Genomic DNA, 15,636 nt, shown 5'->3' on the forward strand with positions numbered 1-15,636 from the left:
ATCAGGAACGGGAACCCGCCGACATTTTCTCCTACCCATAGCCTAGAGAAACTGAGGCCACATGCCACAGAACAGTAATCTCCATAAAGTCCATTTAATCAAGTGGCAGGAAAATCAGGCTGGCTCTGTTAGTGGAATGCAATCCATCCATTTTCTTCCCTGTGTTGTGTTCAGATAATGCTTCATAACCAGGTGTTGTAGACAAAAAAATTAACCTAATCAGTTTTAATCCAAACGCTGAATGTATTGACTGCCCACCTAAAATGTAATAAAAATAAAATAAAATCATTTTATATCTTTACAGCTAAGTCTCTCTCAGAAAATCTCATGATTCCTATTCATATTGTACCTTGAAATGCACAAAGAGAGATGCCAACCTTGTCCAGGTGGTTAGTGATTGGCTTTAGACAGCCAGCAACGGACACAAGGATTAGCAAGAGGGAAACCAAACACCACTTTGTATCAGGCACACTCCAAGCCACCTTCTGGTCACCCAGAACTCTATCACTAAGGCTGGAGTATTTCAAAATGTGTTCAATGATCCTTCAGTCAAACCCACCTAGGAGAACTATACCCTATCTTTGTTTTCATAAGATCCAGTTGGTATGAGTAAAAGCATCAGTAGGAAGTGAGGAACATTACATACAAAAATAAACACTAGGTCATGTCATCTTGAAAATATTGTAGGTGCTGCAGGTAACATTTAGGACCATGGAAATTTATCACTGCTACAATAGTCAAATAAACACCAAAAGAAAGCAATGATAATCAGAGTTGCACTCTGTTCAGTTATTCAAGCATATCTGGCTTGAATAAACAAACATCAGTCCTCATTAAGCCATTGGAACTAAAACAAATGCACCAGCTTTCCAATGGGCTGAGACAAAATAAATACTGTGCATAAGAAAAGTAGACTTTGGCCTTTTCCCAGTGGGAAAAAAGTCATGAATCTTTTGGGATCTTAAAGCAATTTGCAAATAAAATGACAACTAGAATGTAAAAACTCTTATTAATGCTTTGAGTTTCAAATCTGTAATCACTCACCTGGGATAAGAGCAGTGCTAATGAGAATATCCACCTCCTTGCACTGTTTGGCAAACAGCGCCAATTCAGCTTCAATAAATTCTTTTGACATCTCTTTAGCATATCCACCAGTCCCTTCACCCGATTCCTCCACATCAACTTGAAGTGGCTCTGCTCCAAATGATTTAAACTGTTCCAAGGCTGCCACTCTGCAAAAGAATTATACAAGATAGATTGCCTTAGATCAACAGCTTATGAAACAGTTTCTGTAAAGAATTAGGATACAATGATGATTGGAACATTTAGTTATAATTCATCAATGAGGGCCTTCAGTAACTTCATGAACTTGTCCAACTTATCTCTCTCTTTCTCTCTAATGGCTAGCAAAAGTGCTTTTCAACAATCCCCTTAAACCCAACATTTAAATCTCAACACACCATAATCAGTTCGGTTTAAACATTTAATCAAGATTTTTTTTTCCAAAATAACTTTCTGAAACAGGATAAATTACCTGGGATTCCACTCTCAGCATTACCAATTTAGAAAGTATTGCAGGGAGAGCATGTTGACCCCTGCATTCAATTCTCCAATCAATGCTGTTTAGAACTACTCTGCATTGATAGCAGGGTCTCCATGAATTTACCCCAATAACTTTTGGTGGAGTGTCTAATGCCATTTAGTTAACCTATGTACTTTTAATTGAATATCTCCCTCTGGAGATTGAAATTCAAACTTTCTGGCTACAATAACCAAAGTATTTCTTACCATTGTTGTATTTTTTTTGAGTTTTCTTTTCTATTTAATAGAATAATATTTACACCGAGTAACAAAATTTTTAGCCTACTTGTATGCAACAAAGCAATGTTACCTCGTGTCAAAGCCACGAACTATGGCTCCCATCGATTTTGCAGCACCAGCAGCAGCTAAACCAGCAACACCACCACCAATAACCAGTACCTGGTGTACAACACATTATGAAAGTTTAAAGAGAGAGCCTGAAGAAAACCATTAGTAATTATAATGGTTACGCGCTTAACACCTACGACAAACTTCAGTTAGTACAAATCACAGATTCGGCCACAGTTATACTACAGTGTCCATTTTTGGGTATTCTACTTTAGGTTAGAAGCCAAGGCCATGGAAAGGATTCAGAACAGATTCATTATGATGATTTCAGGGATGAGAAACCAGCTATGAGGAGTGCCTAAAAGAACAAGAACTCGTTCATTTAAGCAGATAAAGTTTAGAGGAGATCTGATAGAGACATTCAAAAATATGAAGGGAGTTGATATGATAACTTGGGAACAATCTATTTCCACAGGATGGTGCATCAGCAGAAATTTACAGTAAACATTCAAAGAATAAAAAAGCTGGTAAGTATTTTATTTTTATGCAGAGTGTTTATAAGACATTCCAGAAGCAGCCATGTAAATAGTATTCAGGATAGCTTTTAAAAGGGAAGCAGTATTTTTTTATTTTTTCATTGCTAGCCACCTTTATTGCCCATCCCTAATTGCCCTTGAGAAGGTGGTGGTGAGCCACCTTCTTGAATCGCTGCAGTCCCTGTGCTGTAGGTACACCCACATTGCTATTAGGGAATTTGGTATCTGAATTTAGTATGGAAAAAGGGAAGCAGTGTGTAGGACTAATTGGACAGCTCTTTTAGTCAGTCAATGCATCATCATCAGCAGCAGCAGGATGCTCAAATTACAATATTACACTGTAATATAATGTGAAGCCCACATTGTAATATAATGTGAAGCCTATCGTGTAATGATTTAAGATTAGTTTCACTTCTGGGGGAGTGGAAATTATAAAAATGCCGTCATAAAATTATTAACTATAATTTAAGCCCTGAAACCGCTAATATGGAGAAAATAATTTTTAAAAATGTGCAACTAACTTGAAACCCAAACCTGCCCATTATTGGAAACTCTTGACTTATTATGAGGACCTTAGTCAATTTTAGCCAGTCTAGGATATCTTTCGATGGGCAAAGGTTCCTCCACAGTAAGGGAAGGCAGATGTCTGACATTTCCTAGATCCCCCAACATGATTTTATCTAATAATTTAATCAAATTTGCTTAGTTTATGATGCAAAAAGTCCAAGGCCTGTACAAAAAAAAAAGACTGTGTATGTATACTTTTTAGCCATTTCATCCTTACTATTCAATCACTATTTTGCCCACAGCAGTTGTTACCAGTTTCCTGGTAATGCAGTAAGCATCAACCTCAATGATTGGATAGTTAGAACCAATTTCATCTGGAACATAAGCTGTACTAGTGAAGTCATTAAAAAGAGTTTGTCTGCAAACGGCAGTAAAATATCACCAAGCTAGCAAGAATAGAAGCAGCAAAAAGTGCTTTGAAAATATGAAGTCTTCAATAAGGTTAAAGGAAGAAAATTATGAATGCTACAAATTGAAAACATTCAAAATGTACAGTAGGTCTGTTAGCATCTGAAAGAGAAAAGATGGTTATTGCCTTGAAGGTACAGGTTTTACAACCAGAAATGGTGCCTGGCACTTGACATTCCTTTTGCTGTCAGACAGATTGACCCACTGAAGATATCCTGCATTTTCCTTCATCTGAACAAAAGCAGCAAATATCTCTCACTTCTCTTTTGAACTTCAGAGAACACATGTCGCAGTGCTCCAGCACTGAAGGTAATGCAGAGTTGCTGCTGTCTGATGAAGGATTTACATCCATGTGAACAATTTGACGGTTAACATTATCTCGCACGAGGGTCTAGCTCCTCAAACACTTAACCCTAAGGAAGCTAACGTCTTGCATGCAAACCGTGCACAGTTCATCTTTATTCAGCAGGGAAGTTTGCCACAAACTTTCCTTCAATTAATTAACTCACAAGGATACAGGGGCTGGGAAAAAACTCTGAATGTTTTGGAAGTACTGACGTCTAACCCATGCAAGAATGCTGTTTAATTTTACTATCATTAGAGGTTTGCAGTGCAACGTGTACCAATGTCAACCAATGAGAGTCATCATTTTAGCTTCAAAAAAACATTATTTAAGAGGACACATTTTCAAAGGTCAGAATATAGGATGATGGGTTCTATCAGACTGAGGGAGAGTGTATAGTAGGACTGGAATCATGCACAAGTCAGCATCACTTTATGACGGTTGTACTGAATTTTAAATTACATAGCGGAGTTCGGTAAATAATGTTTACCTTCGCAGGAGGTACTTTCCCAGCAGCTGTTATCTGACCTGTGAAAAATCTACCGAAATGGTTAGCTGCCAGGACAACAGACTTGTACCTGAAAAAAAAGTTAACAATATACATTTGAGAACATTTTCAGCAAGGAACGGATAGTTATTGTAAAATAAGATACCAATAACAGATTGCATTTATCTAGCATCTTTAGAAAATCACTGCAAGCAGCTTTACAGAGGGACAGATGCTGAATAATCTATAAGAGTTAGGGGAGGTGACCAAGAAGTTTTGGCAAGAATGCTTTTAAAGGGAGAAGTAAAGTTGGAAGGATTTAGTGAAGGGATTCCAGAGATCAGGGCCAAGGCAACTGAAGGCTCAGCCACCAATGGCCAGCATTGTCATTCCTCATACACCTAGGCCTCTATACTTAAAATGATAACATGGAATCCACAAATATGCAAATTATTTCATAAAATGTAACATTCAATGCAACATCATACTGAAGGAGGATTATTTTTGCCTGTAGAGAACAACCCTATTGATATCTCGACAGACTTTCTCAGGTTTCACTCATTATTTGAAGCATAGTGTAGACAAAGCACAAAGAAGGGAAAAATCTACATTCCGCTCTATGCTTTGGGACATGTGCTATATTAATTACTGGTGTCTCTTACGTTCAGTACTGTTCGTTTAGTAATTCTTTTTTTTCTTGGGATGAGTGACACTGGCAAGACAGCAATGACTTCCATCCTTTGTTGCCCTGAGGACATATATAGGGTCAATGTTGTTGAGTGGGATAGAGACAACATTTAAGCTAGATAAGGCGGGCAGGGTGGGCACTTCTTCCCTGAGAGGTATTAATGTTTGAATTGGGTCTTTACAAACATCCAGCAGCTTTTATGGTTATTTTTCTGGTGCCAGTCCACAAATCACCAGATTTATTGTATTCAGTTTCACTTCTTGCCATGATTAGATTTGAATTCACCCTGTAAATTGCTAATACAGTACCAAATCCGCTAAACCACCATATCCTAAGAACAAGCTTGTAAAAAAAACCTTGCATTTAGGAGGCATTTTTCATGACCAACAGATTGCACTGACAATGCTTTAAAATCAAAGTGCTTTTTGAAGTGGTCACTGAGCAGCCATTTTGCGCAGAGCAAGCTCCCACAAACAGCAATGAGATAATGAACCAGGTAAATCTGTTTTTGTGATGTAGATTGAGGGGTAAATATTGGTCAGGACTTCAGGGTAACTCCGCTGCTCTGCTTCAAAATAGTGCCATGAGGTATTTTATATCCATGTGAGCAGGCAATGCAACTCAGTATTCTATTTCCTTTGTTGTTAGCTGTTTGCATTGATGCGATAGGGAAGACGTGGGTAAGTACTGAGCCAACTATCACTCTCCACCTCTCGTTAGCCTTTCCCTTAGCTAGTTCAGCACCATTAACTGAGTACATATATGTCCCTCCCCAACCTCCCAAAAGTCTACACAGCCTACTTGCCACCTAGCTTTATTGAATTTTCTCTGCCATGGTTCTGTCAATTGCAATTTTTCTCTAGATCCTTTTGTAGTTCCTCGGCTGCCTCAACAGGCTCAAATTCTTCCTCCCCACCCCTTTAGTTCCAATATACATGGCGTTTTTAAATAGTTCATCAAGACAGATTAGAAGCAAAGAGACCTGAGTACTGACCAATGGGGCACTGGGTTTACAAATGCTAATGCGTTCCAACAGCTATAAAGACATGTTTTAAAACCCAATTTCATTATCTGAAAAAAACAAAAGTGTTTGTTATACCCTGCTATGTTAGCCATGGAACTAAGAGCATCACATCCCTGAGCTATCGTAACTCGAGGGACCTGGTCCATCGCCAGGACTGAAGCCTTGCGGTGAGCGAGTTTATTCATGAGGTCGGAGTTTTGGGCTGGATAGATGAAACTGATAAGAGTGGCTTTCTCCTTTAGTAGGTCTGCTTCATGTGCTCCCAAGGTGTTATTGAAGGTTGGAGCTCTGACCTGCAAAAAAAAATTTCAAAAACATTTAAGTGGTTAATAATAAACACTTGAAACTGTGCCAAAGTAACAAATATTCTGATAGGCAGAAACACTGTAATAGAAGCAACATCATTATCAAATTTGAATTTGCCAGACAGGTTTTGAAAAGTCTCATGAGGCAACCATTACAACTTGCATTTATATAGATACTGTTTAATGTAAAGAAATATGATTGGCACTTCCTGAGAAAGGGAATTGAGCAAATATCAGGGGAGGTGTCCAAAGAACCATGATGGAGAAAATTTATTGCAACTGTGACTTACGTGTACTTGAGTTCCACACCAAAAGCACCTAACTTATCATAGAGATCCAGCTTGAAAAAGAAAAGATTTGTATTTATGATATCAGGATGTCCCATAGCACTTTGCAGCCAATGATGAACTTTTGAAATGTAGTCACTGTTGTAACATAAGAAACACACCAACAGCATTTGGATAACACCTAGGTCATTTGTTTTTGGTGGCGTTGGTCGAGGGAAGAAATATTGAGGGCCATAATCCCGAGAGCGTTCCCCTCCTCTTCTTCGTAATGCCACCGGATTATGTGCACCTGAGAAGGCAGATGGGGCCTCGGTTTAGCATTTCATCTAAATGACTGCAACTCCAAAAGTGCAGCACTCCCTCCATACAGCGCTGGGAGTAGCAGCACTGAATTGTGTGTTTGAGTTGAGTATGGGCTCAACAGTCTGGTCAAACAAGCATTCTGTTTTAAAATGCTATTTTCTGAAGTATTCAATGAAGAAGTGGCATGCAACCAAGTAGTTTAAAGGGGAAGGAATATACCTACCACATCACATTTCACAGAAGAAAATAACAGTCTTAACAGAAATTTCTTCTGACCTTTTTGAGGTCGTGTTTCCTTCCCTGCTGCATGCCCTTACAGTATCAATTATGGGAAGTATCATAAAGCAACTACATTGGATGGATAGTTAATTCCAACTGGCATCTGAACCAATCCATAAGAAAGTTCCTGAGAAAGCACTTAAAATTGGGAATCCAGATTTCCCAGGGTAAAGCACAGCATCCTGGGGTTCAGACAAGTTATTCGGTCAGCTTGAAGTGAGTAACCTCATGTTTGTTGTGGAGTGTGTGCGGGACTTCTAAACAAAATGGGGAAAACTTGAATAAAAACAGAAAATGCTAGAAAAACTCAGAAATCTGGCAGCATTTGTGGAGAGAGGAACGGAGTTAACATTGAGCCCAATACGACTCTTCTTTGGAACTCCTAGATCTGAAGAGGAGTCATTTTGGACTCACAACGTTAACTCTGATTCTCTCTCCACAGATGCTGCCAGACCTGCTAAGCTTTTCCAGCATTTTCTGTTTTTATTTCAGATTTCCAGCATGTGTATTATTTTGCTTTTACACAAACTTAAAGAAGGTCTCTTGTTCAACTTTCCTTCTTTTGGTAATTTGTCCTGTTCAGACATATAATTCTAGCGCTATAAACATAAGAACATAAGGAATAGCAACAGGAGTGGACCATTCAGCCCCTTGAGCCGCTCCACCATTCAATAAGCTCATGTCTGATCTGATCGTGTTTTGATTTCCACGTTCCCATCTACCCCCTATAACCTGTGATGCCCTTGTCTGAGAATCTATCTACCTCTGCCTTAAAAATATTCAATGACCCCACTTCCACCTTCTAAGGCAAAGAGTTCTGAAGTGACAACGCTCAGAAAAAAATTCTCATCTCTGTCCTAAAAGGCTGGCCCTTAATTTTATAACAGTGCCCCCTAGCTCTGGTTTCATCCACAAGAGGAATCATCCTTTCCATGTCCACCTTGTCAAGGCCGTTCAAAATCTTATACTCTTCAATCAATTCATTCCTCACTCTTCTAAATTCCAGTGGAAACAAGCTCAGTCTGTCTAACCTTTCCTTATAAGACAACCCACTCATTCCAGTCATATCAATCTAATAAACCTCCTCTGAACTGCCTCCAATGTATTTACATCCTTCCTTAAATAAGATGGCCAAAACTGCACTCAGTATTCAAGGTGCGATCTCACCAATGCCCTGTATAACTGAAGCACAGCATCTTTACTTTTATGTTCAATCCCTCTCGTAATAAAGGATAGCATTCCAATAGCCTTAATTACTTGCTGTACCTGCATACTAACTTTTTGTGACTGGAGTGTTGAGTCCAACTCTTGGCAATTTAGGAAGGATGCCAAGGCCCAGGGGATGGTGTGGAGGAAATTTATCAGAATAGCACCAGGGATGAGGGACTTCAGTTATGCAGAGAGTCTGGAGAATCTGGGGTTGTTCTCCTGAAGAACAGAGGAGATTTGACAGAGGCGTTCAAACACCTAGATCCCGCTGCACCTCAGAATTATGCAGATGCTCTCCATTTAAGTAATACTCTGCTTTTTTGTTCTTCCTGCCAAAGTGAACAACTTCATATTTTCCCACATCAAACTCCATTTGCTAGATTTGTGCCCACTCACTCAGCCTGTATATATCCACCTGTAATCTTTTGTCCTCTACTGAACATACTTCCCTACCTATCTTTGTGTCATCTGCAAATTTAGCTACCATGTCTTCACTCCCCTCATCTAAGTCATTGATATAAATGGTAAAAAGTTGAGGCCCCAGCACAGACCCCTGTGGGACTCCACTCGTCACATCCTGCCAATCAGAAAAAGACCCATTTATGCATACACTCTGCTTTCTACCAGCCAGCCAATCTTCTACTTTGCTAATATGTTACCCCCTACACCATGCGCTTTTATTTTCCGTAATAACCTTTGATGCGGCACCTTCTCAAATGCCTTCTGGAAATCCAAGTACAGTATGTCTACAGGCTCCCCTTTATCCACAGCTCATGTTACACCTTCAAAAAACGCCAATGAATTGGTTAAGCGTGATTTTCCTTTCGCAAAACCATACTGACTCTTCTTAACACCAGCACATCGACTACCTCATTAGCGACCTCTTTTAAGACCCTGGGATGTAGTCCATCAGGTCCCGGAGACTTGCCGGCCTGCAACTCCATCAATTTGCTCAGTACTGTTTCCCTAGTAGTTTCAATTTCATCAAGTTCCTCTCTCCCTTTCACCTCCTGCTTTGCAGCTATTGCTGGAATGTTTTTTGTATCATCTGTGGTGAACAAAGAAGCAGAATATTTGTTCATTTCTTCCGCCATTTCCTTATTATCTACTATTAACTCCCCACTGTCACTCCCTAGAGGACCAATACTCACTTTACTTAATCTTTTCCTTTTTAAATACCTACTACTAGGGAAACTCTTGCTCTCCATTTTTACATTTCTCGCTAGCTTCCTCACATACTCCAATTTCTTTCTCCCGGTTAACCTTTTAGTCATGCTCTGTCATTCTTTATATTCTGACCAATCATCTGTCCCACCACTCATCTTTGCGGAGTTGTATGCTTTTTTCCTCAAGTTTGATGCTTTCCTTAACTTCTATAGTTAACCATGAATGGTAGGTCTTCACCTTAGAATTTTTCTTTATTATAGAAATGTACTTATTCTGAATACCCTGAAATATCTCTTTAAATATCTGCCAATGCTTCTCTATTGATCTATCCTCTAGCCTAGTTTCCCAGTTCACTTCAGCTAGCTCAGCTTTCATGCCCACATAGGTGCCCTAATTTAAGTTTAAGATGCTAGCCTTAGGCCCGCTCTTCTCCCTTTCAAATTGGATGTAAAATTCAATCATATTGTGGTTGCTGCTACCTAGGGGTGCCTTTACTCTGAGGTCATTAATTAATCCCGCCACATTATATAATACCAAGTTTAATGCAACCTGCTCTCTGGCTGGTTCCAGAACATGCTGTTCTGAAAAGCTCTCTCAAGAGCATTCTAAGGACTCCTCAACCAGGCTATTACTTCTAATCTGATTTTTCCAGTTTATACGTAGATTAAAATTATCCATGATTATTACCATCCCTTTATCACAAGCACACAATATTTTTTCTTGAATACTTTGTTCTCCACTGTGGTTACTGTTAGGGGGCCTGTAGACCACTATCACAAGTGACTTTTTTCCCCCTACTATTCCTCATCACAACCAAAACTGATTCTACATCCTGATCTCCTGAACCAAGGTCATCTCTAACTTTTGCATCAATGCCCTCTTCGATTAAAAGTGCTACCCCTCCACCTTTACCTTGCTTCCTATTCTTCTTGAATGTCATGTACCCCTCAATATTAAGGACCCAATCCTTGTCATCCTGCAGCCAAGTCTCTGTGATTGCTATCAGATCATATTTATTTAATTCAATATGCGCCATCAATTCATTTACTTTGTTATGAATGCTACACACATTTAGATACAGAGCCTTCAGTTTTGTCCTTTTGTTACCTTTGTAACACCTAGTCTTGACTGTTGATGTATTCTTAGTTTTTTTCTCTCTGTCCCTACCTGCCTTTCTCTGATCCTCATTTCTCATATCACTATTTTGCTCTCCTGTTTTGACTCTATACCTTGAATTGTTACCTCTACCCAAGCTTGATCCCTCACCACTCTTGTTTAGTTTAAAGCCCTCTCTACATTTTAATGGTTTGCTTTATTTAAAATGATTAAATTTGATGGATACATAATTCATATTTTTATTGCCAATTTAAATGCTTTACTCAGTTTATTACAATAATTAGATACTGCACTGGGATTCCTACAAACTCTTTTGGAGACAGTCTTGGCTTTCATACAAACTAATTCATTGAATTTTGTGATTTAATTGAAGACAGATTGCACAATTATTAAAAACGATGACAGAGAGTCTTTTTTGGGTAAGCAATGCTTGTGTGGATGAACTTGTATACGGTTATTATTATATTAAGGCAAATTCTGTGAAATACATTATAAACCTTTCTCTGTCACCATAGTTCTCCTTAAGAAGTGGCCAAAATTGTATTATTTAGTTCCTGTTCACAAATCACTTCTATTCTTTCTGAATCACACTGGTTCCCAATGCCTCAAATGCAAAACCCTCACTAATTTTAAATTTGTTTCATGAGTTTACCCTTCCATCTCTTTGTGGACTTCTTGCAGCCCTTCAAAACCCTCATCCCGAACTCTCTGTTCCTCTGACCCTTTAGTGGGCTTCATAATATTCAGCTTTGCCAGTTCTCAGGTGTTGCTAGGTTAAGCATCACAACAGCAACAGTGGCAGTGAATATTACCATAGCACCATTATCATTCCACGCTCAGTTGACAGAGGGGATATTTACATCAAATGGTGTGTGCGAAGCCTTCTTCCATCTCTTGCTGAATGCTCCATTACCTTGCAGCCCAGGTGAGATGTAATGAAAACAATGGCTACAAGACATGGCAAGTTCATGCATAAAGTAACACATGCAACAAGGGAAATGCAAAGGGAGACTTAACTTTTGCTTTTCACATGACATCATCTTTATCTTCTCACCCACTGCACCACTTTTTTAATTTAGAGTGTCGGGGTAAAAGAGCTGCAAATCTCAAAGCAACAACCATATTCATGGTCAAAAGTGTGACATTGTGCAGGCTGCAATGAATTCCACTTTATATGGTTTCTCCACAACATATTAATATGGGGTTTAGATTATTATTGGGGCATTCTGTAGAGAAGTAAACTTTTAAAGCTTGCGCATTCAATTAAATCAACAGTACACAGGCTTTCAAATTCTGCTAAAGGCATATCAAATCCATATCTTTGAAAATAATCAGTAAAGTAAACAACATGTGAAAAACATGCATAATTTCTCTCAACGCTACTTGCTCAGAGAAAATATTTTAGACACGTGTACTAGTTTACTCATTAAAGCAAAGGTGTCACATAAGCTGACAGATTTCCCCAGCGCTGCCTATTGTCCTGGGCATCAAATGCAGAAATAGTATCAGCAATGAGGAAGTGCTACAGAGGACTGGTCAGAGGAGCCTGCGTGACAGAGACCCGACTGACAGGACATGTCCTTTGTCTCTGGAAGGTGATGGGGCTGGCCAAAGATGACCTGGTGAAGTACATTTAAGGAGGACCTCCCAAGAGCGCGACACCACCTAGGCTGCATCAAAAGTGATTGCAGTGGACTGGGGCCGGTGACAAAATCTTGCTGTCCGTAGTTCCTCCGGTCCCATGTAGGACAAAGTCTAAGCACATTATTTTCTGGATAAGATATATACCTTTAGAACAATATCTGACCCAAAAACGTCTTTTGTCTCATTGATAGTGGCTCCAGCCTCTCGATATTGGTCATCGGAGAACTTAGCACCTTCGCCAGCCGTCGATTCAACTTTCACAGTGAAACCCTGCTTGACAAGGGCTTGGACACCTGCAGGAGACACTGCCACTCTCCTCTCATTCTTATAAATTTCCTTAGGAATCCCGACAACCAAATCTTTGTAACGGACACCTATATAAAATAACAGAAACAATTTCAGTTAAAAAAATTGCAGTAATATCAAAGTTGTGATGGAAAGGGTCAACCTCTGCAAGTGTTTCCATAATGAACCAGAAAGTTTCCACTTGGTTGCATGCCATTGAGTTAAAATTTATGGCCAGTTTTCTAGAACGGTTTTCATTTGTAGCTCTCCATCGCTTTTAATGACGTAAGGTAATACATCATATATTGCAGTCACAATGGGGTAATTAAAACATTTTTGATTAAACAATGACATTAACTATCTTAAAAAATGATATATAAAACATAAATTGGACATTAAGAACAGAAAATTCTGGAAACAAATCATCAAGTCCAGCGGTAATTAAAACAGATAATGCCGCAAAAGCTCAACAGGTCTGATAGCATCTGTGGAGAGAGAAACAGAGTTAACGTTTTGAGTTGTAGGACCCTTCTTCAGGGCTCTGTTTAACTCTGTTTCTCGCGCCACAGGTGCTGTCAGGCTCGCTGAGTTTTTCCAGCAGTTTCTGTTTTTATTTCAGATTTCCAGCATCCGCGATATTTCACTTTTATCAAGTCCAGCTGTATCTGCGGTGAGACAAAAACAGGGCTAATGTTTCAGGGCAATGACTTCTCATCAAAACCTGAAGACGTAGCAGATGAAAAGCTTATAAAAGGTATGGAGCCAGGGAAAAAAGGGTAAAATAACAATAGAGGTTTGCAACTGGATTCAGGACAGAAGTGGACGATAAAAGATGTGTCCAGAGGATGCATGAATGATTACAGCAGAATAGCAAAAGGAGGAACAAAGCATGGGAAATCTGGTAAATCTAAGAAGGCTCCAGAAGTCCAGGAGCATAGTGGACGAAAGGCAGATTGACCCCAGAAGTGTGGATCACCCCATTGGCCATGTACCGATGGGGGTCTGCATCGTAGGCACCCATCTTAAATTATTAGCTTCCGCTATCTTAAACTGTGAAAATGAATGTTGAGGCAAGAAGCCTGTGAGGTGCCTAGCATTTGAGGCGCTGTTCCTCCAGCTTTCACTGTAGCAGTATAGGAGACCAAAGGCAGAAAGATCAGAGTGGGAACCTCAGTGCTACACTTGCAAAGGGAATGGAGATTTTCAGCAAAATGATTGCTGAATCTGCATTTAGTCTCTCCAGTGTGGTGAAGATTGAACCACGAACAGCAAATATAAGCTTAGGAGTTGGACACAAGTGAAATAAATCACTCTCTCACCCGGGAGGCCTGTCTGTGGCTCTGGATTGTGTGTGGGGGGCTGGTGGCGAGATGGGATGATGGGGTGGGGAGAAGTGCAAGCACTACATCTTCTGAATTTGCATGCGAAGATAATGGAGGAAGAAGAGCAAGGGTCAGGGAGTGATGGAGACGACAAGAACAGCCCCTATGGAATGCTGAAAGGGAAGAGGTGAAGATGCTTTTAGTCATGAAACTGTACTCAAGTTAGCAGAAATGGTGGGTGATGACTCGCCAAACAAAGAGGCTGGTAGTATGTGGATGGCGAAAATAAAGAGAATGCAGCCATGATACTGGGAGGAAGAAGAGTTGAAGGCACAAGTATGGGAAAACGGATAAACATGTCGAAGGCCAGGGGCTTGAGGGGGTTGAGGTGCTGTCCCAGCTAAGGGAAGACGTGTCAGAAGCTCTGGTTGGAAGGTTATATTGTCTGAGCACATGCAACAGATAGGAGAAGAAAATGAGTTTTTCCAGGAAGCAGTGTGGGAAGAAGTATAACCAAGGTAGCTATTGAAGTCAGAGGGCTCGTAGTAGATATCAGTGAACAATCTATTCTCAGGGATGGAAACAAAGTTGACAGAGGGAAGGGAAAAGTCAGAAGTTAAGGATGGAAGTTAGAAGCAAAATTAGTTAAATCCTTCAAGCTCAGGCTGAAGAATTAGGTCATGGAGAGGACCCAGGTAGGTTGGAAGGGAGAATACTCACCACACGCCACACAAAAAAAACAAAACAGGCACAGCTCAGTCCCATGCAAATTCTCATAGCAATGTCTATTGGAGGAAAAAAATGAAATTAAAGGAAAGGTTGTTCCCTGTGACAATGATTTCAACCAGGCCTGGTGTCAGGCGGAGAATAGTTGGGCTGTTTTTCAAGGAAGGTGGAGGAAGCCTGTGTGCTATCCTGGTGAGGAATGGTAGTGTAGAGAGGCCATGCAACCACTGCGAAAAGGAGGTGGTTAAGGTGAGAAAACTTGCTTGATATTCAATGGTGGGGTCAGAGTCAATGGAGAAGTGGAGGATGGAAAAGTAGAGGAGTTGCCAGAGAGTTAGTATTCAGCCTCCACAAGTTAGTATTCAGCCTCCACAAGTTAGTATTCAGCCTCCACAAGTTAGTATTCAGCCTCCACAAGTTAGAAGTGCTTTAACCTTACAGCACTAGCACCTCCCTTGTTAGCATGTTTAACAATGTCAGGATTGCGCCCAGGAGAAGGGAATGCTTCAAGTTCAGAGGGAGATGAATTTGACTGAATGAGGGGAGTGGAGAAGCTAACATGGCTCATGTTACACTGACAGTTCGCAACAAAAAGATCAAGAGAGAGAGAGAGAGAAAAAGAGGGCAGAGTGAAATTCTGAGTTCAGGAGTGAGGGTCCACTGTATGGAGAACAGCCTTCTGACCAAAGAATCTAGCACAGTGGCAGAGTAACTCAGCATCATGTACAGCACGAAATGCACTGAGGTGAGAACACGTGGTAATTATGGTAGGACAGTTCATTTGGGTTCTGAAAGGAAGGCTCAGACAGGATAGTGGACGAGGTTGGATGGAGAGACAGGCCTAGAAAAAATGAAGGAAAAAGAGGGATCAGGGAATACTTTAGCATCCAAGAGTTGTTGAAGCCAGTAACCCAGAGAGCAGAACTTCAAGGTGGACGGGATAACTGTGAAATATTCATTAGATCCAACAACATGGCCAAGTTAGGTAAATGGCTTATAGTAAATTTGATAATATCAACTGTTATCAATGTAACCACAATTCAGATTGAGTGGACACCATTTTGTACAGAC

General features: G+C 40.1%; 1 protein-coding gene across 3 annotated transcripts in view; it reads right to left on the reverse strand.

Moving 5' to 3' along the window:
- LOC121269935 (NAD(P) transhydrogenase, mitochondrial-like) overlaps positions 1 to 15,636 on the reverse strand; it is an 80,956-nt gene that overhangs the window by 51,679 nt on the left and 13,641 nt on the right. For all 3 annotated transcript variants that reach the window (XM_041175086.1, XM_041175087.1, XM_041175089.1), the window contains exons 3-7: positions 12,377 to 12,606; positions 5,998 to 6,215; positions 4,214 to 4,301; positions 1,892 to 1,980; positions 1,045 to 1,232 (exon numbers count right to left, since the gene is read on the reverse strand). In XM_041175086.1, coding sequence (XP_041031020.1) covers positions 1,045 to 1,232; positions 1,892 to 1,980; positions 4,214 to 4,301; positions 5,998 to 6,215; positions 12,377 to 12,606 — 813 coding nt within the window. The remainder of the gene's footprint in view (positions 1 to 1,044; positions 1,233 to 1,891; positions 1,981 to 4,213; positions 4,302 to 5,997; positions 6,216 to 12,376; positions 12,607 to 15,636) is intronic.

This window comes from Carcharodon carcharias, chromosome 26, assembly GCF_017639515.1.
Source record: "Carcharodon carcharias isolate sCarCar2 chromosome 26, sCarCar2.pri, whole genome shotgun sequence".
Lineage (NCBI taxonomy): Eukaryota > Metazoa > Chordata > Chondrichthyes > Lamniformes > Lamnidae > Carcharodon > Carcharodon carcharias.